Source organism: Rutidosis leptorrhynchoides, chromosome 7, assembly GCF_046630445.1.
Source record: "Rutidosis leptorrhynchoides isolate AG116_Rl617_1_P2 chromosome 7, CSIRO_AGI_Rlap_v1, whole genome shotgun sequence".
In the NCBI taxonomy this organism is placed as follows: Eukaryota; Viridiplantae; Streptophyta; class Magnoliopsida; order Asterales; family Asteraceae; genus Rutidosis; species Rutidosis leptorrhynchoides.
In genome coordinates this window covers 174,361,287-174,387,353 of record NC_092339.1, presented here as the reverse complement: position 1 = coordinate 174,387,353, position 26,067 = coordinate 174,361,287, and the positions used below count along the sequence as shown (strand labels likewise).

The 26,067-nt window shown below is 36.6% G+C and overlaps 2 protein-coding genes across 2 annotated transcripts; both read right to left on the bottom strand.

The window, feature by feature from the left end:
* Positions 1 to 13,848: 13,848 nt before the first annotated feature.
* LOC139859799 (uncharacterized) lies at positions 13,849 to 15,693 on the bottom strand. Its single transcript, XM_071848572.1, has 3 exons — positions 14,508 to 15,693; positions 13,913 to 14,433; positions 13,849 to 13,869 (listed from the first exon to the last, which is right to left on the bottom strand). The coding sequence occupies exons 1-3, from the start codon at positions 15,691 to 15,693 to the stop codon at positions 13,849 to 13,851; spliced, it is 1,728 nt and encodes a 575-aa protein (XP_071704673.1).
* Positions 15,694 to 23,900: 8,207 nt separating this feature from the next.
* LOC139859798 (uncharacterized) lies at positions 23,901 to 25,745 on the bottom strand. Its single transcript, XM_071848571.1, has 3 exons — positions 24,560 to 25,745; positions 23,965 to 24,485; positions 23,901 to 23,921 (listed from the first exon to the last, which is right to left on the bottom strand). Exons 1-3 carry the CDS (start codon positions 25,743 to 25,745, stop codon positions 23,901 to 23,903), a joined length of 1,728 nt encoding a protein of 575 aa, XP_071704672.1.
* Positions 25,746 to 26,067: the final 322 nt, after the last annotated feature.

The following is a 26,067-nucleotide window of genomic DNA, read 5'->3' as shown; positions in this document are numbered from 1 at the left end:
CTGAATGTCATGTTCCCAAACCTTGAGAGGATCTTGTCGAACATAACACAAAGGGGATGGGTTAAGTGAATGTAGGAGCTTTTATGTGTTAGTTGATAGTTGATAGGCACTAACCGGTTATCTACTAAGAGTTTGTGTAAGATGTTGTGGTAGTGCAGATTTGTCAGGTAATCAAGACGCTGCCCCCAATGCCTCCGGAACCTTTAGAGCTCCTGATGAAGACGGTCATGTATCAGAGGAGGAATTATCAGAAGAAGTGTTAGAGCTTCAAAGTCGATTGAAAGATGCTCAAGATAAGATCAAAGAGCTTGAACAACAAGTGATGTCACATTCTAACACCACAACAATAAATCCAAGTATTCCTCCAAGTGTTTACCCACAGTTTGGAAACATTTCTCAACAACAGTATGTGCCACCTCAGTATCAGATTCCATCTCAGTTCAATCCACAATTTTCGTATCAAGTGATGTACCCATTTCAGACGCCATTCTTCCAACCACCAATGTTTGAAAAGAAGAAGTGCTCGTATAAGGACTTTCTTAATTGTCAACCTTCAGAGTATACTGGTAAAACCGACCCGACTGAGACTCTAAATTGGCTCAAGGAAGTGGAAAGAGCATTAGACGCCTATCAGTGCGAGCCAGAGTTGAGAGTGTTATACGCTAGTCGTTTGTTTAAGGGACGAGCTATGGAGTGGTGGGACTCCATTACAGGTCATTTATCAAAGGAACAACTAAGTCAAGTGACATGGGATCAGTTTCATGCTAAGGTTCGCGAGCAGTATTTGGTCAGAATATGATTTGGAGAAATTGAAAACCGAGTTTTTGGGAATGAGAATGACTGATGATATGACGATTGATGATGCTATTTTGGAATTTACCTCTAAGTTAAGGTTTTGCCAACATTGGGTAGCGTATGAGAAAGATAAAATTCAGCATTTTATTAGAGTAATTAAGCCGAAGTATCGGTCCATGGTTAGATTTGCTTCTTCTTTATCGTAAGCTTTTGAGATGGCTAAAGCGATAGAGGGTGATGTTAAAGCCGCAAGGAGTGCGGGAGTGGGGAGTGGTTCTTATGGGAAGAGGTCGGAAGGTCAATCTAGTTATCAGTTTAGTCCGAAATCAAGAAAGTCAATTGGGTCTAGTACGAGGGAAGTTTCGAATACGAGTGGGTCGGGTTCCGTACAGAAAGAATGGTGTAACTCGTGCAGATCTTACCATAGTGGACAGTGTTCTCCAAGTACGAAAAGGAGTTTAAGGTGCAGTGTAGTGGGATATGATGTTCAACAATGTTCTTTTGAAAGAAATGTATGTTGGAATTGTCGTAAAGAAGGTCATAGGTCAGCACAATGTCTGGCAACGGGTAGAGGTGGTTCCGGGGCAGGGTCCGGGGTGCAGTCGGCGTCTATTGGTGGATCTACCGCATCAGTAGGATAGAAAAGAAAAGTTCCTCCTACTGCTATAGCTAGAGCTTATCAGATGGTAGCAGATACTGATGTTGTACCAGAAGACTTAAATACTGGTATGTTCAGAATAACCTTGTTATTGCTTTTGATTTTAGGAATACGTGTTTAGTATGTTATGTAGATGATGTATTCTGTTTATTAATAGGTACTTTGAGGTAGCGTTGGCTGTAGTGATAGAGATGACTTGGATTTAGGTTTCTCATATTTTCTTAACTGAAATGGAGATGTGATCTATGATAATGTATTACGTCTGGCCAACGTAAGCACATTTTGGTAGATCATGCGAAAGTTTCAGTAAGTTAAGAAGAGAAGTAGGATAGTTGACTGCTTAAATTGTTGTTAATATGTGTTGCTTGATGAATAGTTGATGAGATTTTGTTACCGTGACTTTTGAATTTGACCAGATTTCGAGGACGGAATCTCTTTAAAGAGGGTAGATTTGTAACACCCGCGTTTTGGACCTAGATGAAATGACCATTGTACCCTTGAGTATGGCATAATTAGTGATTTTAATAATTATATGTTTATAATTATTTGGTTGTTTAGTTGAGACCAGTTCATGATAAGGGTCACAGAACATGTTTGTTTATTTAATTTGGACTCCGTTAGGGCCGCCTAACGAAGTACGAAAGATAACAGATAACTGATAAATACCCGTGTGATATGGGGAGTGGGTTTTAAAACCCATATATGTCTAGGGAAGCCTGGAAGCTTCCCATTTCTTCTTTGGGAATTATCACACATAAACACACACTTGAGCTCATAAACCCTAGCCTTTGATCTTATTTAAATTAACTGAAACAAGTTGTAGATTCAGATTCCTAGTGATTTCGTGATCAACACAAGGTAAGTAATTCACAGATTCTTGATTTAATCTTGTTGTTAAATGGGTTTTTGTGTTCTTGAGCAAAAGTGAGTTTTGATGCTTGAATCTTGATGAATTGTATTTGTTAGATTTGTGGAAACTTGTTTTGGTCATAACTTTCAAACCGTAACTCCATTTTTGATGAATCAAGTATCGTTGGAATCGTAATGAAAAATACTTTTCAATGGTAAACTTTTAAGAATCTGGATCAAAATTTATTTTGGTCAGAAAAAGGGGTTTCAAGGTGTATGCCTTGTTTTACACGCTTTAGAGTGTCGTTATGGGTTGAAATTATAATGTAGACTTATCATACAGTGATTACATGTTTGCAGGTGTTGACTTAGTGTATGTATTGATGTTTGATGTTGTGTTTTTGGGTTGAAACCCATATAATTAGCTGTTGCTACTGTTCTTCACTCGCACGAGTGAGCCTTCACTCGTACGGTTGAGGTAGGCAACCATGTGGTGAACCATGCGAGTGAGTGGTGACGGGAACTTATGTTTTGATTGTGATGATACATACAGTTGAGATGTGACTCGTACGAGTCACTGGTCACTAGTATAGTGAACCGTACGGATCAGGTGAGTCATTGTTGGATGTTTGGTCATAGACCAAACATACAAGTGAGTTGTCAACCGCACGGTTGAGTGTTCTCAAACGTACGTATGATGGTGTTACTTGTACAGTTGACTGAGCATGTATGATTGTTTTGTTTCTATCTCGTTATTATGTCTGTCTTGTTGATAGAATATTATCAGGATATAATTACTGACTTTATTTGTATCTTTTCCAGGTGATCAGGAGAAGTGAAGACTCAGAAATATAAGACCTCTGAGTTCTTCTTGTGCTAGTATTCAGTGAGTGGGTTAATCTAGCCGTTAAGGCATATAGTAACATGACCTAGACCATTGACCTAGTTGCTATGCTTCGAACCTTTGTTGTTGTGTGATGTAGACTATGACCTCGCGCATTTATTGGACCGACCTTGCTTTTGATCAGGTTGGGCTCATTGATGTTGTATGATTAATATAATTTGGAATCACGCGTTCGTCGCGTGTGGAAGACTTATACTAGTGATACAGAGTTATGAGTTTTTGGTAGACTCTAGACTGATCAACTGGGGTCGTTGGCCCGACCAGGCTGCCGATTCTCTCAATGGGTTGCTTCGGATTACCCAAATGGTTGCTTTTGATTGACCATTGCTAGTAGTTATCACGGTTGCTTTGGATTGACCGTTGCTGAAGATGTGTTTATGCTTGGTAGTATTTGGATTTATTTGATAGTTGGATATTGTATTTGTATTGCTATGTTTCTGCATGATTCTAGTGGTTATGTGATTAACTATCTGATTGATTTATTGCTGTGTGTTCTAGTGATTGTACCTATGTGTTTTAGCTGTTAGATTAGTCCATTCACTTAGCTTCGTGCTAACCCCCTCCACCTTCCCCCTTGCAGGTTTTAGGTCTTTTTCTTTGGTAGACATGGGAGAAGATGGGCGTGTTGGGTTGTGTTCGACAAGTCTAGAACTCTGATGTGGTATATATGAAATCGAATATTAACGTAACACCTGCTTTTGATAACAATGTATTTATGTATGAAATGTAATAATTATGTTTATGTGTGTACATAAGGGCACATTTTGTAAGTCTGACTTCCGCTGTATTATAATAAAAAAAAATGCACGGTGTTACAGATACCAAATGATAGGTCAGATCATGTTGAGATTAGAAGAAAAGACAAGTTAGAATGAGATTCGGTAAGTGCGAAGGAGATTCAGTATTAGAGAGAATTAACAAGATTTACATTCCACAGCTTCTAGAACTCAGTAACAATGCAATGGCTATCTAATTAGGACTACTTAGGTTCCTTATATAGCCCTCTTCTAAGGAACCATCAATTAAGCTTATTTCACATTAACACTATACAACTTCGGGGTCCTAACACAGCCAGTAGCAGCTGGTCGAGTTTCACAGTCAGTATCTCAGCAATAGATGTCTTAGTACTTGATTCTACTATTTTAGCTTTTCCCTTATGGACAGCTTTTGGCTTGGAACTAGTACCGTTAACATGATTTACTGCTTTGCCTTTGGATTTTGACTTACCAGAGTGGGAAGTTACTCGTTTGTCTGCTGTTACTGGTTGACCAGCAGGAGTCACTTTAGACTTACCAGAGTTAGAATTTACTGGTTCTTCTATAGTTACTGGTTGACCAGTATGACTTTCAGCAATGGACTCAGCAGTTAGATAAATCAAAGATTTAACTGATTTGAATTTCTTCGATTATTTTTAGTTATCTCTTTCTTGATTTGTCTTTCCTTGGGAGTCATGTAGTAAATGCTTGAGAGATCAGTAATCTCATCATTTGAAATACTGACTTCCTTAGCTTTAACTTCACTCTCCAAAATATCTTTCATGGACGGTGGTGGGGTCACTGTAGGTCTGACAAACTTATTTGTTAAGACCTTTTTACCTTTAACTATCTTAGCAAAAGTGTTTGGCAAGACAGCTTCAGGATCAGTTACAAGAGTAGAGTCCATTAAAGCAACTTCTGCAAGAGCAGTAGTAGCATAGTCACCAGTAAAGAAAGCTTCAACTTGTGCAGGCACCTACTCATTAACACATTTAGCTGTGCGTTGAGCAGATGTACACGATGAAGCAACAATCTTTTTAAGATTTCTCAGCTGGTCCTTGACTTCTGCTGCCTCAACCTGAAGAGACTTTAAAGCAAAGTTTTGTTTTTCAAGTTTGGAAATTTCATCTTTCAATAGCTTATGTTCATCAGTTTTGCCTTTAAGTTTTTCATTTAAAGATTTAATATCAGTTTTAAGAATTTCTTCACGTTTACTGCCTCTGCACAATTTAATTCTTAGGTAGTCACACATTTTAGCTTTTTATCATCAGTATAAGTTCGAAAGTTATCAACCTTATACATCAATTCAGATTTCCATTGAGGTGCGATATGGCCGAAACGTACGATTTTGTTTATGCGGTGTCGTTAGGCTGCAAGGCGTCAGAATCAACTACCAACAAGGGGGTAATGGTTTTAAATTTATATTTATTGTGGCCTAAATCTTACTATTCCTTATTATGAGTAAGGGAAGTATGACCTAGAGTCGTATTTTTGAGATATCAGTAGAATCGAACCTATACCTAAAACTTAAGATAATTCTAAGGTGCAGGAGTAGTGGTTTATTACCTAATTTTGGATTTTCTTTTTTATAAAATAAAGTAAAGTAAATGCGATAAAATTTGTAATTCAGATAAGGCTAAAACAAGTGCATGCTATGATTTCGTCAGTTACTTTACCGGGATTATGGAATGCTGGCTCATGGATGGGCAGTGACCTTGTATTCATTACACTAGTCCTAAACGCCCCTGTCATAAGACATGTCACTGGGTAATGCGATAGGCTTAAAGATTCTGAATAGACAGCAACGTACCTTACCCCCGACGCCCGTACAGTCTGACTACAGGCATACACGTTCAGATGGTTCATCCAATTGAGCGACTCGGTTGGGTAACGTATTAACATTCCACAATGGTCTAAACTTTCTTAAGCATAATGGGATACATGGTTTTCCGTATCCGAGAGACATGATGTGCCTTGATGCTTTTGTTATTGATTATTTTAAAAGATAGTTAGACCTTTAAAAAGAGTTCAACCATAAAGAACACTATGGTCAAGTCTAGTGACTTCTATGAATACGTTCGGTTATCCTAAAGGTCCAATCCTTTATGTCTTCGAACAAACAGTTCCTTAATTAAGCAAAAATCCCTCAAGCGGGGTGCAATGCTTGAGACCGCGTTATGGTGAAGTGTACTAGTCAGCACTAACTGTGTTCCATGGCCTTACTTAGCAGAGGTATAGTTTACAACAACCGTTATGCTTCAGCGTGCATGTACGAAGTTTATATGCTTGGTGACTACACTAGCATGGTCTAACTAGGGGTCTATTTAGATGTTTCACTACGAAAGAGTCCTCAGTCGGAATACAAGGCTCGGTAGACTTACAACAACCGGTGTGCCTCAGTCAAACTCACATTGTATCCGATAGACTTCTCTTACCAAGAGGTGACACAGATAGTGTACTCTGAATCGGGGTTCACGACTTCCTAATAGCAGAGCCAATAACTACGTTCTATTAGTTGGAAAAGCGATTAAGTTCAAAGCATAATCGAAAAGCATTTTGACAACATACACAAGCCATAATATAATTTCAGAATTATAACTGACTACTTCATAACATACACTAAAGATAACTACTCGCTAATCATGGCAACAGTATCATAAAGCATAATAATGAAAGACATTATATAAAGACAAAGGATAGAAGTACCAGTAGATTAAACGAGTTCTGAATACAAAAGTGACAACTTCAAACTCCAGACCGCTCCTAATAAAATCTTCAGCATTCTTCTCCGGGAACTAGGTTTCCCGCACGGAGTTGAAAGCCTTGAGAGTATGACTAATATTGTATAAGAGAGAGAAAGAAGTGAATTGAAGTGTGTGTTGGAATGAATGACAAAGACCCTTTAAATAAGCTTGAAATTTGCCTGCAAACGGCTGGCAGGCCGTTTGGCAGGCCGTTTGCAGGGGCCATTTGCCATGCTAGGCCGTTTAATGTGCCCGTTTGATCTGGGCGTTTGGCAGGCCGTTTGGCTTGCTGATTTGCTGGATCTTAACTTGATTTCTTGTCTTTCATCGTTTTCGCTCTAGAATCTTTGTTTTAGCTCCATTTACTCGATTCTTCTTGCATCGTCTTCGTAGTCACTTGTTCTTCAATTTTAACTGATGAAGCGGGTATTTTGGCGATAATGTTTGGAACTTTATTGTTTTTGGGCCTTAATACCGGGGTGAAAACATAACTTTTTAGCCGATATCAAATATCCCACACTTAGACTTTGCTTATCCTCAAGCAAACTTCACTTTTACTTTAAGAAATCTTTCCGGAGTTTCTTTCCTAATAGCCTAAGCGGTTTGCTTTTTATTATAAGAACGAAAGATAAGGTGAGTCATCTATGTTAGGGTTGAAACTATCTCTGCAAGCATGCGAGGAGGTTACATGAATTAGGCTAGCTTTCACGGGTCACTCAAATCACTCAAATGTTTAGGGTTCCCTACAGATTTAAGAAATGAATTCGCTCATAGCCAGTCATGTTGCACCCATCGTCATAGGCTTGATAAAGACTCAAATCCTTCCTACTAATGTGAAAACGGTAGTAACCACAGCTTCTAGGTCATTTGTCAATGATGGAAAGGAATTTTGGAGTGGTGGTGAAGTTGTTTTAAGGGGTGAGAAAAAGGTGATATAGTCTCAACAGACTTTATTAGCAATTTTGGAAAATTTAAGATAGATAGGAGTGCTGATATTTTTGAGAAGCACTTTTGAACTATTCCTCCTTTTGGAGTGATAGGCATTCGTGGTCAAGTTCTTCTTCGGCGTTTCTCTTTATAAGTTCTGCTCATTTTTTCAGAACTTTGAATATATATATATATATATATACATATATATATACATATATATATACATATATATATATATATATATGTATATATGTGTGTGGTCAAGTTCTTCTTCGGCGTTTCTCTTTATAAGTTCTGCTCCTTTTTTCAGAACTTTGAATATATATATATATATATATATATATATATATATATATATATATATATATATATATATATATATATATATACATATATATATACATATATATATACATATATATATATTTGGAGATTTGATATCGAGAAATTTTTTGCCGGTAAACTTTTTCAAGACCTTTGCCGTGATACTTGAGAAGTTTATAACATCGGGTTTTTAGAAGGAATCTCATTTTCTGGTTTTTTTTTATTGATAGGATGATGTGGATGAGGTGGGGGTAGAAGTAGTGGAGGTGTGAGAGGCTTGTTTGACAAATAGCTAGCTCTTCTGATTATAACCGAATCACATTTCGTTACATGGAAATGCAGATCTAGAGCAAGTTCTGATTTCGAGCACAGATATCAGCACTCTCAACGAAAAATAGTGAAGCATTAAAGATGAATGCCGGTCTTATTTGGGTGCCTCACCTGTAAAGACCCTAATCTTACGCCAATCAAAATGTATAAATAAAGGTAACTTAAAAGGTAAATGAGCGTTATTCTTATTCGAATTTAAACCATAGTCAAAACACCAAAGTTGACAAATTTATTCAAAAGTACTACTAAACCAAAATAAACTACTAAATCTTGATGGAAATCTCTAAGGCAAGGTGCTAAGTTCACTCCACTCTACACTCTTCCCTCGTTCCCAACGCCCCCTTGATTACCTGTCGTATAAGAAGGAAAACAAAGAATACGACTGAGCCAAAGCCCAGTGAACGGATAAAACAAAGAACAGAGTAGTATGACATGCATGACAAATTTCAAAACAACTTATTTACAATTTAACTTATTTTAAAATCAAGGTGTAAATATGTATAGATCCTTAATAACGAATATGTCAAAATATCAAAGTCACATACTAAGAGTTAAACAAATATATATATCAAATTATCCAAAATGAAATCATAGGGTAGCAACTCCACTAATCATCCATATCGGTGACGTTTCGTATGACACTACGATGAACGTACACCGTCAAAACAAAATCCTAGGATCGATCCATACGCCTCCTATTACAAATATATATAATAATAATGAGCTCGTACCACCACCGGGCAATCAAAAGGAGACGCCGTAGATATAACAAAATACACCGCTACGGTCGATGCCACATTATCGGTGTCACAATAATGCGCTCATGGGACCTCCATGAATAGGTTACTCTTAGGCACACATTTTAAGAAAACGTTTTAACCGATTTATTAATTATAAATTTTCAAATATCCTTTAATATGATTTATAGACTTTAAAATATATTTAAAAAGAATTAATGAAATGACTTAAATATTTTACGTTTGACCAAATACTTACAATGTTTAAACGAGACTTAACGGGACATGTAAAGCCACATGGAATGAGGGACACTCGATACGAATCACCGTACCACTCACCACACTCACACATGTTCTTTACCGAAAGGTTTACGACATTTTTCGGGGCTGTTTCGAGGCAAAGTTTTGATACAATTTCCAAAGGCCAAAATATTATGATTTCCTCAATTAACAAACATAATTAGCAACCTCGTTAGTACATCCAAAATGAGGAAAACATAACACAATATATAGACTAATAAATATAACGAATTTCCAAATAAGCATGTCATACCAATAATTTTTATATACAATTCGAAACAAAGTTTTGAGAGGAAAGATTTACCGAAGCGATCCTAAACCACCTAGAATATCCGTACCTTATGGTAAATGACGAAATTCCAAAGACAACAAAATACCACCAAAGGATGCGATCACCGAGCCAAATCTAATGAATACGCACGTATGAGTACAAAACGCATTCAAATAGGGAGTATGTAATATCCTTTATTAATAGTATTACCATATGATTTCTTATGTTTTTATTTCTATCCAAATAGTTTCATTTTTTTTTTAATTTAAATATAGTAATAGTAATTTATTACGAAGTATTATTAACTATTAACTGATGGTAATCTAGATCTAAATTAACAAAAACTATTGAAAGGAAAATTGATACTCCGTATTAGATTATGAAAGAGCAATAAACTAATTTTATTGCTAAATACTACATCGTACATCAAACTTAGTATTCAATACTGAGTGGAACTTATACAATACCAAATGATATGTTGCAAGGGTATTAATTTACATGCCGCTTTTCATTTAATTCTGTAAGTTCTTGTATATATGTTTAAAAAGGGCATAGAGTTACTACTACCATAAAAATTTATACACTTTAATTTAATCACATAAAGGTTTTGAATAATCCATTTCTAAATATATGACTACCATTTCATTAAGATTAATATTCACAAAAGATGTTCATTTTGTACTCAAAATCTTAACATTTCATCCCTATAATAATTTATGTGATATGTAGTAAATCTAAACTAGTAAGTTGATAAACAAAAGAAAAAACAATAAACAGATTATAGATCAATAACAAAGATGGTGATTAGTAGTTACCTTTAAAACATGTTCGTGTTAGAACCGAAACTAGACCCGCAAATATATTGTACTCTTCTTTGAATATTTCTATTCTCTTCCTCTTAAAATGATGTTAGGTTGTAGTGAGTAGTAGTATGGGTCTATGGATAGTTTAGTTCATTTCATTTAGTAAACAGAATACTAGATGGATGGTACTAGTAGATATATAATTTTAATAAGACCTATCTCATTCCCTCTTTTAATATATGTTGGCCAACGTAATTTCCATCTAATCTGATGATATGACCTTTCACATTTAAATATTGAATTAAAAATTTTGGTTTTGCATATTAGTACAAGACAAGTTTGGTGATCTTAATTAATCTATAGCATAATACAAAATTAAGTTAGTTGAGTAGGATACAAAATTAAGTTAGTTTAGTAGGATACAAAATTTAGTTAGTTTGTGTTAATTAATTTACCAGTTAACTTATTTACCATTTATTACTTATGTATCTATTTTATATATTTTAATTATTTTAGTTTGAGTTATTTTAATTTGTATGTAAAAATCACTAGTTATGAGTTATTGGTTTAGTTTTATAGGATATTACAACTCCACCTACTTAAAAAAATTTCGTCCTCGAAATTGAAAGAAGTTATAGAATTGAAACGCACCAATTAGCAAACAAATGAGGGTGTTCGGCCCGCATGGTTTCCTCGAGTTCCCAAGTGGCCTCGCTAGCAGGATGATTCTTCCATTGAACTTTAACGAAAGGGGTGGAGCTTTTACGAGTTACTCGCTCCTCGCGTTCTATAATAGCCTCGGATTCTTCAACATAAGAAAGATCAGCTCGAATTTCAGAAAAAGGATATTGCACCACGTGCAATGGATGATAGTTGTAACCCCGCAACTGAGATACGTGAAAAACATTATGAACATGAGATAACTGTGGCGGTAATGCTAAACGATAAGACACTTCACCAACTCGATCCAATATCTCAAACGGTCCAATATATCGAGGACTGAGCTTTCCTTTCAAACCAAAACGACGTATACCCTTCCAAGGTGACACCTTTAAAAACACATTATCACCCACCACAAACTCTAACGAACGTCGGTGTTTATCGGCATACACTTTCTGTCTCAATTGGGCCTCCTTCAGTCGATTCGTAGCTATAGCAACCTTTTCATTAGTCACTCTAACCAGCTCAGGTCCTTCAATCAACTTCTCTCCCGTTTCATTCCAACAAACTGGCGCTCTACACTTTCGACCATAAAGCATCTCAAATGGTGCCATACAGATACTTGCCTGCCAACTATTATTATAAGCAAATTCCACCAAACATAAGTACTCATCCCAGTTTCCCTTCCAATCTAGGGCACAAGCTCGAAGCATATCTTCTAAGATTTGTATCGTACGCTCAGACTGTCCATCAGTTTGTGGATGAAAAGCAGTACTAAGCTTCAATCGCGTACCCCAAGCTTTGTGTAACCCCTTCCAAAATCTAGATGTAAACCGAGGATCACGATCAGACACGATGGACGAAGGAACCCCATGCAATCTCACAATTTCCTGCTGAAAGATCTCCGATAGCTTACTTACCGAATAATCCATACGAATAGGCAAGAAATGAGCCGACTTGGTTAATCTATCAATCACCACCCAAATAGCATCATGTCTTTTAACAGTCTTTGGTAACCCACAAACGAAATCCATTGAGATATCATCCCACTTCCACACCGGAATGTCCAACGGCTGCAACAAACCACTAGCACGTTGGTGCTCGATCTTTACTTGTTGACAAGTAAGGCACTTCCCAACGTATCTAGCAACGTCTTTCTTCATGCCACTCCACCAAAAGTGCTGCTTTAAATCCTGATACATTTTGGTCGAACCAGGATGTACAGAAAAAGGTGAGTTGTGAGCCTCAGACAACAGAGCCTCACGAATAGCATCATCATTAGGAACACACAATCGATTCCCACACCAAATAACCCCATCATCATCTTCTCTGAACTCTTTCATTTTACCCTCTTCCAAATTTTGAAACACTGTCCATAAATCCCCGTCATCCAATTGAGCCTCTTTTATTCTAGTAATTAAATCAGACTCAAATTTTAGATTTGCCAACATCCCCGATGCTCCTCTTTTACTCAATCCCATATCAAGTCTTTCAAATTCTCGAATGTGAGTAACCAAACATGAGATACTACCAAATGTTTTTCTACTCAAAGCGTCGGCTACCACATTCGCTTTACCCGGATGGTATTGAATGTTGGCATCATAATCCTTCAATAACTCAAGCCACCTTCGTTGTCTCATATTTATCTCCTTTTGCGTGAATATGTATTTAAGACTCTTGTGATCAGTGAAAATATCACAAGTTTCTCCATAAAGATAATGCCTCCATATTTTCAACGCAAAAATCACAGCAGCTAATTCCAAATCATGAGTAGGGTAATTAACCTCATAAGGTTTCAACTGCCTCGAGGCATAAGCAATTACCTTACCATGTTGCATCAAAACACAACCCAAACCATGCTTAGAAGCGTCACTATAGATTTGAAAACCTCCACTTCCTGATGGTAATGCAAGGATAGGAGCTGATACAAGTCTTTTCTTTAACTCATCGAAACTCTTTTGTCGTTCCTCGGTCCACACAAATTTTTCCCCTTTTCTTAACAACTTGGTAAGCGGCAAAGCAATCGTTGAAAAACCTTCAACAAATCTTCGATAATACCCAGCTAAACCAAGAAAACTTCGAATCTCAACAACAGAAGTAGGTCTTGACCAATTTGTAATAGCCTCAATTTTCGCTGGATCCATCATTATACCCTCAGCTGATACAACATGACCCAGAAAGGCAACTCGTTGCAACCAGAATTCACATTTAGAGAACTTTGCAAACAATTTCTTACTTCGGAGGGTTTCAAGTACAACACGAAGATGATTCTCATGCTCTTCTTTACTCTTTGAGAATACCAAGATATCGTCAATGAATACGATCACAAACTTATCCAAATACTCATGGAACACACGGTTCATTAAATCCATGAATACCGCAGGAGCATTAGTTAATCCAAACGGCATCACTAAAAACTCATAGTGCCCATAACGAGTGCGGAAAGCAGTCTTAGGGATATCTTCTTCTTTAACACGCAGCTGATGATACCCAGACCTAAGATCAATTTTAGAAAAATACTTCGAACCTTGAAGTTGATCAAACAAATCATCAATACGAGGAAGAGGATAACGGTTTCGGATAGTAATACGATTTAACTCGCGATAATCAATGCAAAGTCTCATGCTACCATCCTTCTTCTTGACAAACAAAACCGGCGCACCCCAAGGTGACACACTTGGTCGAATAAATCCACAATCTATCAATTCTTGCAATTGCTCCTTGAGTTCTTGCAACTCGAGTGGTGCCATACGATAAGGAGCTTTTGATATTGGTTGAGAACCAGGAATCAAATCAATCGAAAATTCAACTTCACGAACTGGAGGCAAACCTTGCAATTCGTCAGGAAATACATCAGGAAACTCTCGAACAACGTCAATATTTTCAAGTGAAGGACTCTCGATAGACAAATTCTGAATCGAAGCTAAATAACCAACACAACCATGTGAGATGAGCTTTTGCGCCTTAAGCGCTGAGATAACCTTAATAGATTTTTCAGGAAGATCACCATTAAAGACACAATCGGGTATAGAATGATTTCCAAACAAAATTCTCTTAGAATAACAATCGATAGTCGCGTGATGATGAGATAACCAATCCATGCCAAGAATAATGTCAAAGTCATGCATGGTCATAGGAAAGAGATTTGCGGGAAACATGCAGTCATTGAATTCCAAACTGCAGTTTTGATACACACGATCTATAATTTCAATACTACCCATTGGGGTAGAGATTGTAAACGGAGTAGACAACCAAGTTGGAGACACTTTCAAATATTTAGAGCTCTTAACAGACACAATCGAGTGCGTAGAGCCAGAATCAAACAGAACGAAGAGGGCACGATGGTGTACAAATACATGACCAGTAATAGTACCTAATCATATCAAGAATGTATGAACAAATAACTCAAAGGAAATATTTTTAAAATGAAAAGGGATCGGAATATACCTGTTGCGTCAGCAGCCTGAGCAGTAGTCATGGCAAAGACGCGTCCACCAGGAGCTGGAGGAGGAACCCTCGGAACAAACCCAGGTCTAGGATTCTTGCAATCCTTAGCTAAGTGACCAATCTCTCCACAAGCAAAACATGAACCCGCACTACGATAACAAACTCTTCCGGGATGATTCTTTCCACAAGTCCCACAAGGTGCATTGGCATTAACACCACCATTTCCGTTACCCCTTTGTTGCCCTTGGGGATGGTACACTTGTAATTGACCACGGTTATTATTATTTGACCCGTTTTCAATCCTTAGCTGATTTCCTCTATTATTCCAATTATTACCACGATACCCTTGGTTCCCAGATTTTTGACCCTGTTTGGTAGTCGGTGGCAGTACAGATCGTAGTGGTTGTACATTCTTAACCCTCTTATTTTTACCATCGTCATTTTTAGTAGTCAAATACTCATCTCGCTCCATCTCCAAATTCCGAGCATAATCGGCTGCCTCAGCGACATCAAAACATTTTAGATTAATCATTTTAGAGCGGTAACGCCCATGAACAGCCCATTTGTACTTACGGGCTTGGTCCTCTGAAGACCCAGCAGCAGCCCCAATCAATCCCACGAGCCTCAAAAATCTCTTAGTGAAATCATTGATAGACTCATCACCCCCTTGCTTAATATTAGCATATTCCCGAATCACAGCCTCCTTCTCTGCCTCAGAAAAGTACTGACGGAAAAATAACTCCTTGAAATCAACCCAATCTAACGAATCCTCAAAATCGATACCTCCTTTCGCTTGTCTCAAAGCGATCCACCAACGCTGAGCATCCCCTTCTAGTTTATAAACAGCCAAAGGAACCCAAAATCTCTCTTCACAACCAAGCACGCGATATATCTTCTCAATGTGAGTGATCCAATTCTCAGCTTCAACAGGAGTACTAGCAGTGCTGAATGACAAAGGACGCTGTTTTTGAAACCGTCCTAGCCAAACATGAATAGCATCCCCCGTTACAGCTTTCATCTCCACATACTCATCCTCCTCTTCATCTTCATGCTTAAAAGTCTCGCCACCTTGCCTACGCAAAGCGTCAATAGCTTGAGCTACAATGTTGGGTAACAAATTCGTGATTGTTTGGTTAATCTTGTTTTCTACCTCCTCCTCAGACATCCCTTTTCTTTTCGGTGCCATCTATGAACGAGATGAGGATATAACGGTTACGATTAGTAAGAAGGATAACAAGAGAATATGAGAAGTGGAAACACATTATTAATGCGGAAAGAAAATCCTAACCCAAAGTCTACCCAAATCTCACAGGCCATAACTTAGGACGTAAGTTTCTACAAGAGGGAACCTACGCTCTGATACCATCTGTAAAGACCCTAATCTTACGCCAATCAAAATGTATAAATAAAGGTAACTTAAAAGGTAAATGAGCGTTATTCTTATTCGAATTTAAACCATAGTCAAAACACCAAAGTTGACAAATTTATTCAAAAGTACTACTAAACCAAAATAAACTACTAAATCTTGATGGAAATCTCTAAGGCAAGGTGCTAAGTTCACTCCACTCTACACTCTTCCCTCGTTCCCAACGCCCCCTTGATTACCTGTCGTATAAGAAGGAAAACAAAGAATACGACTGAGCCAAAGCCCAGTGAACGGATAAAACAAAGAACAGAGTAGTATGACATGCATGACAAATTTCAAAACAACTTATTTACAATTTAACTTATTTTAAAATCAAGGTGTAAATATGTATAGATCCTTAATAACGAATATGTCAAAATATCAAAGTCACATACTAAGAGTTAAACAAATATATATATCAAATTATCCAAAATGAAATCATAGGGTAGCAACTCCACTAATCATCCATATCGGTGACGTTTCGTATGACACTACGATGAACGTACACCGTCAAAACAAAATCCTAGGATCGATCCATACGCCTCCTATTACAAATATATATAATAATAATGAGCTCGTACCACCACCGGGCAATCAAAAGGAGACGCCGTAGATATAACAAAATACACCGCTACGGTCGATGCCACATTATCGGTGTCACAATAATGCGCTCATGGGACCTCCATGAATAGGTTACTCTTAGGCACACATTTTAAGAAAACGTTTTAACCGATTTATTAATTATAAATTTTCAAATATCCTTTAATATGATTTATAGACTTTAAAATATATTTAAAAAGAATTAATGAAATGACTTAAATATTTTACGTTTGACCAAATACTTACAATGTTTAAACGAGACTTAACGGGACATGTAAAGCCACATGGAATGAGGGACACTCGATACGAATCACCGTACCACTCACCACACTCACACATGTTCTTTACCGAAAGGTTTACGACATTTTTCGGGGCTGTTTCGAGGCAAAGTTTTGATACAATTTCCAAAGGCCAAAATATTATGATTTCCTCAATTAACAAACATAATTAGCAACCTCGTTAGTACATCCAAAATGAGGAAAACATAACACAATATATAGACTAATAAATATAACGAATTTCCAAATAAGCATGTCATACCAATAATTTTTATATACAATTCGAAACAAAGTTTTGAGAGGAAAGATTTACCGAAGCGATCCTAAACCACCTAGAATATCCGTACCTTATGGTAAATGACGAAATTCCAAAGACAACAAAATACCACCAAAGGATGCGATCACCGAGCCAAATCTAATGAATACGCACGTATGAGTACAAAACGCATTCAAATAGGGAGTATGTAATATCCTTTATTAATAGTATTACCATATGATTTCTTATGTTTTTATTTCTATCCAAATAGTTTCATTTTTTTTTAATTTAAATATAGTAATAGTAATTTATTACGAAGTATTATTAACTATTAACTGATGGTAATCTAGATCTAAATTAACAAAAACTATTGAAAGGAAAATTGATACTCCGTATTAGATTATGAAAGAGCAATAAACTAATTTTATTGCTAAATACTACATCGTACATCAAACTTAGTATTCAATACTGAGTGGAACTTATACAATACCAAATGATATGTTGCAAGGGTATTAATTTACATGCCGCTTTTCATTTAATTCTGTAAGTTCTTGTATATATGTTTAAAAAGGGCATAGAGTTACTACTACCATAAAAATTTATACACTTTAATTTAATCACATAAAGGTTTTGAATAATCCATTTCTAAATATATGACTACCATTTCATTAAGATTAATATTCACAAAAGATGTTCATTTTGTACTCAAAATCTTAACATTTCATCCCTATAATAATTTATGTGATATGTAGTAAATCTAAACTAGTAAGTTGATAAACAAAAGAAAAAACAATAAACAGATTATAGATCAATAACAAAGATGGTGATTAGTAGTTACCTTTAAAACATGTTCGTGTTAGAACCGAAACTAGACCCGCAAATATATTGTACTCTTCTTTGAATATTTCTATTCTCTTCCTCTTAAAATGATGTTAGGTTGTAGTGAGTAGTAGTATGGGTCTATGGATAGTTTAGTTCATTTCATTTAGTAAACAGAATACTAGATGGATGGTACTAGTAGATATATAATTTTAATAAGACCTATCTCATTCCCTCTTTTAATATATGTTGGCCAACGTAATTTCCATCTAATCTGATGATATGACCTTTCACATTTAAATATTGAATTAAAAATTTTGGTTTTGCATATTAGTACAAGACAAGTTTGGTGATCTTAATTAATCTATAGCATAATACAAAATTAAGTTAGTTGAGTAGGATACAAAATTAAGTTAGTTTAGTAGGATACAAAATTTAGTTAGTTTGTGTTAATTAATTTACCAGTTAACTTATTTACCATTTATTACTTATGTATCTATTTTATATATTTTAATTATTTTAGTTTGAGTTATTTTAATTTGTATGTAAAAATCACTAGTTATGAGTTATTGGTTTAGTTTTATAGGATATTACAACCCTAATCTTACGCCAATCAAAATGTATAAATAAAGGTAACTTAAAAGGTAAATGAGCGTTATTCTTATTCGAATTTAAACCATAGTCAAAACACCAAAGTTGACAAATTTATTCAAAAGTACTACTAAACCAAAATAAACTACTAAATCTTGATGGAAATCTCTAAGGCAAGGTGCTAAGTTCACTCCACTCTACACTCTTCCCTCGTTCCCAACGCCCCCTTGATTACCTGTCGTATAAGAAGGAAAACAAAGAATACGACTGAGCCAAAGCCCAGTGAACGGATAAAACAAAGAACAGAGTAGTATGACATGCATGACAAATTTCAAAACAACTTATTTACAATTTAACTTATTTTAAAATCAAGGTGTAAATATGTATAGATCCTTAATAACGAATATGTCAAAATATCAAAGTCACATACTAAGAGTTAAACAAATATATATATCAAATTATCCAAAATGAAATCATAGGGTAGCAACTCCACTAATCATCCATATCGGTGACGTTTCGTATGACACTACGATGAACGTACACCGTCAAAACAAAATCCTAGGATCGATCCATACGCCTCCTATTACAAATATATATAATAATAATGAGCTCGTACCACCACCGGGCAATCAAAAGGAGACGCCGTAGATATAACAAAATACACCGCTACGGTCGATGCCACATTATCGGTGTCACAATAATGCGCTCATGGGACCTCCATGAATAGGTTACTCTTAGGCACACATTTTAAGAAAACGTTTTAACCGATTTATTAATTATAAATTTTCAAATATCCTTTAATATGATTTATAGACTTTAAAATATATTTAAAAAGAATTAATGAAATGACTTAAATATTTTACGTTTGACCAAATACTTACAATGTTTAAACGAGACTTAACGGGACATGTAAAGCCACATGGAATGAGGGACACTCGATACGAATCACCGTACCACTCACCACACTCACACATGTTCTTTACCGAAAGGTTTACGACATTTTTCGGGGCTGTTTCGAGGCAAAGTTTTGATACAATTTCCAAAGGCCAAAATATTATGATTTCCTCAATTAACAAACATAATTAGCAACCTCGTTAGTACATCCAAAATGAGGAAAACATAACACAATATATAGACTAATAAATATAACGAATTTCCAAATAAGCATGTCATACCAATAATTTTTATATACAATTCGAAACAAAGTTTTGAGAGGAAAGATTTACCGAAGCGATCCTAAACCACCTAGAATATCCGTACCTTATGGTAAATGACGAAATTCCAAAGACAACAAAATACCACCAAAGGATGCGATCACCGAGCCAAATCTAATGAATACGCACGTATGAGTACAAAACGCATTCAAATAGGGAGTATGTAATATCCTTTATTAATAGTATTACCATATGATTTCTTATGTTTTTATTTCTATCCAAATAGTTTCATTTTTTTTTTAATTTAAATATAGTAATAGTAATTTATTACGAAGTATTATTAACTATTAACTGATGGTAATCTAGATCTAAATTAACAAAAACTATTGAAAGGAAAATTGATACTCCGTATTAGATTATGAAAGAGCAATAAACTAATTTTATTGCTAAATACTACATCGTACATCAAACTTAGTATTCAATACTGAGTGGAACTTATACAATACCAAATGATATGTTGCAAGGGTATTAATTTACATGCCGCTTTTCATTTAATTCTGTAAGTTCTTGTATATATGTTTAAAAAGGGCATAGAGTTACTACTACCATAAAAATTTATACACTTTAATTTAATCACATAAAGGTTTTGAATAATCCATTTCTAAATATATGACTACCATTTCATTAAGATTAATATTCACAAAAGATGTTCATTTTGTACTCAAAATCTTAACATTTCATCCCTATAATAATTTATGTGATATGTAGTAAATCTAAACTAGTAAGTTGATAAACAAAAGAAAAAACAATAAACAGATTATAGATCAATAACAAAGATGGTGATTAGTAGTTACCTTTAAAACATGTTCGTGTTAGAACCGAAACTAGACCCGCAAATATATTGTACTCTTCTTTGAATATTTCTATTCTCTTCCTCTTAAAATGATGTTAGGTTGTAGTGAGTAGTAGTATGGGTCTATGGATAGTTTAGTTCATTTCATTTAGTAAACAGAATACTAGATGGATGGTACTAGTAGATATATAATTTTAATAAGACCTATCTCATTCCCTCTTTTAATATATGTTGGCCAACGTAATTTCCATCTAATCTGATGATATGACCTTTCACATTTAAATATTGAATTAAAAATTTTGGTTTTGCATATTAGTACAAGACAAGTTTGGTGATCTTAATTAATCTATAGCATAATACAAAATTAAGTTAGTTGAGTAGGATACAAAATTAAGTTAGTTTAGTAGGATACAAAATTTAGTTAGTTTGTGTTAATTAATTTACCAGTTAACTTATTTACCATTTATTACTTATGTATCTATTTTATATATTTTAATTATTTTAGTTTGAGTTATTTTAATTTGTATGTAAAAATCACTAGTTATGAGTTATTGGTTTAGTTTTATAGGATATTACAACTCCACCTACTTAAAAAAATTTCGTCCTCGAAATTGAAAGAAGTTATAGAATTGAAACGCACCAATTAGCAAACAAATGAGGGTGTTCGGCCCGCATGGTTTCCTCGAGTTCCCAAGTGGCCTCGCTAGCAGGATGATTCTTCCATTGAACTTTAACGAAAGGGGTGGAGCTTTTACGAGTTACTCGCTCCTCGCGTTCTATAATAGCCTCGGATTCTTCAACATAAGAAAGATCAGCTCGAATTTCAGAAAAAGGATATTGCACCACGTGCAATGGATGATAGTTGTAACCCCGCAACTGAGATACGTGAAAAACATTATGAACATGAGATAACTGTGGCGGTAATGCTAAACGATAAGACACTTCACCAACTCGATCCAATATCTCAAACGGTCCAATATATCGAGGACTGAGCTTTCCTTTCAAACCAAAACGACGTATACCCTTCCAAGGTGACACCTTTAAAAACACATTATCACCCACCACAAACTCTAACGAACGTCGGTGTTTATCGGCATACACTTTCTGTCTCAATTGGGCCTCCTTCAGTCGATTCGTAGCTATAGCAACCTTTTCATTAGTCACTCTAACCAGCTCAGGTCCTTCAATCAACTTCTCTCCCGTTTCATTCCAACAAACTGGCGCTCTACACTTTCGACCATAAAGCATCTCAAATGGTGCCATACAGATACTTGCCTGCCAACTATTATTATAAGCAAATTCCACCAAACATAAGTACTCATCCCAGTTTCCCTTCCAATCTAGGGCACAAGCTCGAAGCATATCTTCTAAGATTTGTATCGTACGCTCAGACTGTCCATCAGTTTGTGGATGAAAAGCAGTACTAAGCTTCAATCGCGTACCCCAAGCTTTGTGTAACCCCTTCCAAAATCTAGATGTAAACCGAGGATCACGATCAGACACGATGGACGAAGGAACCCCATGCAATCTCACAATTTCCTGCTGAAAGATCTCCGATAGCTTACTTACCGAATAATCCATACGAATAGGCAAGAAATGAGCCGACTTGGTTAATCTATCAATCACCACCCAAATAGCATCATGTCTTTTAACAGTCTTTGGTAACCCACAAACGAAATCCATTGAGATATCATCCCACTTCCACACCGGAATGTCCAACGGCTGCAACAAACCACTAGCACGTTGGTGCTCGATCTTTACTTGTTGACAAGTAAGGCACTTCCCAACGTATCTAGCAACGTCTTTCTTCATGCCACTCCACCAAAAGTGCTGCTTTAAATCCTGATACATTTTGGTCGAACCAGGATGTACAGAAAAAGGTGAGTTGTGAGCCTCAGACAACAGAGCCTCACGAATAGCATCATCATTAGGAACACACAATCGATTCCCACACCAAATAACCCCATCATCATCTTCTCTGAACTCTTTCATTTTACCCTCTTCCAAATTTTGAAACACTGTCCATAAATCCCCGTCATCCAATTGAGCCTCTTTTATTCTAGTAATTAAATCAGACTCAAATTTTAGATTTGCCAACATCCCCGATGCTCCTCTTTTACTCAATCCCATATCAAGTCTTTCAAATTCTCGAATGTGAGTAACCAAACATGAGATACTACCAAATGTTTTTCTACTCAAAGCGTCGGCTACCACATTCGCTTTACCCGGATGGTATTGAATGTTGGCATCATAATCCTTCAATAACTCAAGCCACCTTCGTTGTCTCATATTTATCTCCTTTTGCGTGAATATGTATTTAAGACTCTTGTGATCAGTGAAAATATCACAAGTTTCTCCATAAAGATAATGCCTCCATATTTTCAACGCAAAAATCACAGCAGCTAATTCCAAATCATGAGTAGGGTAATTAACCTCATAAGGTTTCAACTGCCTCGAGGCATAAGCAATTACCTTACCATGTTGCATCAAAACACAACCCAAACCATGCTTAGAAGCGTCACTATAGATTTGAAAACCTCCACTTCCTGATGGTAATGCAAGGATAGGAGCTGATACAAGTCTTTTCTTTAACTCATCGAAACTCTTTTGTCGTTCCTCGGTCCACACAAATTTTTCCCCTTTTCTTAACAACTTGGTAAGCGGCAAAGCAATCGTTGAAAAACCTTCAACAAATCTTCGATAATACCCAGCTAAACCAAGAAAACTTCGAATCTCAACAACAGAAGTAGGTCTTGAACAATTTGTAATAGCCTCAATTTTCGCTGGATCCATCATTATACCCTCAGCTGATACAACATGACCCAGAAAGGCAACTCGTTGCAACCAGAATTCACATTTAGAGAACTTTGCAAACAATTTCTTACTTCGGAGGGTTTCAAGTACAACACGAAGATGATTCTCATGCTCTTCTTTACTCTTTGAGAATACCAAGATATCGTCAATGAATACGATCACAAACTTATCCAAATACTCATGGAACACACGGTTCATTAAATCCATGAATACCGCAGGAGCATTAGTTAATCCAAACGGCATCACTAAAAACTCATAGTGCCCATAACGAGTGCGGAAAGCAGTCTTAGGGATATCTTCTTCTTTAACACGCAGCTGATGATACCCAGACCTAAGATCAATTTTAGAAAAATACTTCGAACCTTGAAGTTGATCAAACAAATCATCAATACGAGGAAGAGGATAACGGTTTCGGATAGTAATACGATTTAACTCGCGATAATCAATGCAAAGTCTCATGCTACCATCCTTCTTCTTGACAAACAAAACCGGCGCACCCCAAGGTGACACACTTGGTCGAATAAATCCACAATCTATCAATTCTTGCAATTGCTCCTTGAGTTCTTGCAACTCGAGTGGTGCCATACGATAAGGAGCTTTTGATATTGGTTGAGAACCAGGAATCAAATCAATCGAAAATTCAACTTCACGAACTGGAGGCAAACCTTGCAATTCGTCAGGAAATACATCAGGAAACTCTCGAACAACGTCAATATTTTCAAGTGAAGGACTCTCGATAGACAAATTCTGAATCGAAGCTAAATAACCAACACAACCATGTGAGATGAGCTTTTGCGCCTTAAGCGCTGAGATAACCTTAATAGATTTTTCAGGAAGATCACCATTAAAGACACAATCGGGTATAGAATGATTTCCAAACAAAATTCTCTTAGAATAACAATCGATAGTCGCGTGATGATGAGATAACCAATCCATGCCAAGAATAATGTCAAAGTCATGCATGGTCATAGGAAAGAGATTTGCGGGAAACATGCAGTCATTGAATTCCAAACTGCAGTTTTGATACACACGATCTATAATTTCAATACTACCCATTGGGGTAGAGATTGTAAACGGAGTAGACAACCAAGTTGGAGACACTTTCAAATATTTAGAGCTCTTAACAGACACAATCGAGTGCGTAGAGCCAGAATCAAACAGAACGAAGAGGGCACGATGGTGTACAAATACATGACCAGTAATAGTACCTAATCATATCAAGAATGTATGAACAAATAACTCAAAGGAAATATTTTTAAAATGAAAAGGGATCGGAATATACCTGTTGCGTCAGCAGCCTGAGCAGTAGTCATGGCAAAGACGCGTCCACCAGGAGCTGGAGGAGGAACCCTCGGAACAAACCCAGGTCTAGGATTCTTGCAATCCTTAGCTAAGTGACCAATCTCTCCACAAGCAAAACATGAACCCGCACTACGATAACAAACTCTTCCGGGATGATTCTTTCCACAAGTCCCACAAGGTGCATTGGCATTAACACCACCATTTCCGTTACCCCTTTGTTGCCCTTGGGGATGGTACACTTGTAATTGACCACGGTTATTATTATTTGACCCGTTTTCAATCCTTAGCTGATTTCCTCTATTATTCCAATTATTACCACGATACCCTTGGTTCCCAGATTGTTGACCCTGTTTGGTAGTCGGTGGCAGTACAGATCGTAGTGGTTGTACATTCTTAACCCTCTTATTTTTACCATCGTCATTTTTAGTAGTCAAATACTCATCTCGCTCCATCTCCAAATTCCGAGCATAATCGGCTGCCTCAGCGACATCAAAACATTTTAGATTAATCATTTTAGAGCGGTAACGCCCATGAACAGCCCATTTGTACTTACGGGCTTGGTCCTCTGAAGACCCAGCAGCAGCCCCAATCAATCCCACGAGCCTCAAAAATCTCTTAGTGAAATCATTGATAGACTCATCACCCCCTTGCTTAATATTAGCATATTCCCGAATCACAGCCTCCTTCTCTGCCTCAGAAAAGTACTGACGGAAAAATAACTCCTTGAAATCAACCCAATCTAACGAATCCTCAAAATCGATACCTCCTTTCGCTTGTCTCAAAGCGATCCACCAACGCTGAGCATCCCCTTCTAGTTTATAAACAGCCAAAGGAACCCAAAATCTCTCTTCACAACCAAGCACGCGATATATCTTCTCAATGTGAGTGATCCAATTCTCAGCTTCAACAGGAGTACTAGCAGTGCTGAATGACAAAGGACGCTGTTTTTGAAACCGTCCTAGCCAAACATGAATAGCATCCCCCGTTACAGCTTTCATCTCCACATACTCATCCTCCTCTTCATCTTCATGCTTAAAAGTCTCGCCACCTTGCCTACGCAAAGCGTCAATAGCTTGAGCTACAATGTTGGGTAACAAATTCGTGATTGTTTGGTTAATCTTGTTTTCTACCTCCTCCTCAGACATCCCTTTTCTTTTCGGTGCCATCTATGAACGAGATGAGGATATAACGGTTACGATTAGTAAGAAGGATAACAAGAGAATATGAGAAGTGGAAACACATTATTAATGCGGAAAGAAAATCCTAACCCAAAGTCTACCCAAATCTCACAGGCCATAACTTAGGACGTAAGTTTCTACAAGAGGGAACCTACGCTCTGATACCATCTGTAAAGACCCTAATCTTACGCCAATCAAAATGTATAAATAAAGGTAACTTAAAAGGTAAATGAGCGTTATTCTTATTCGAATTTAAACCATAGTCAAAACACCAAAGTTGACAAATTTATTCAAAAGTACTACTAAACCA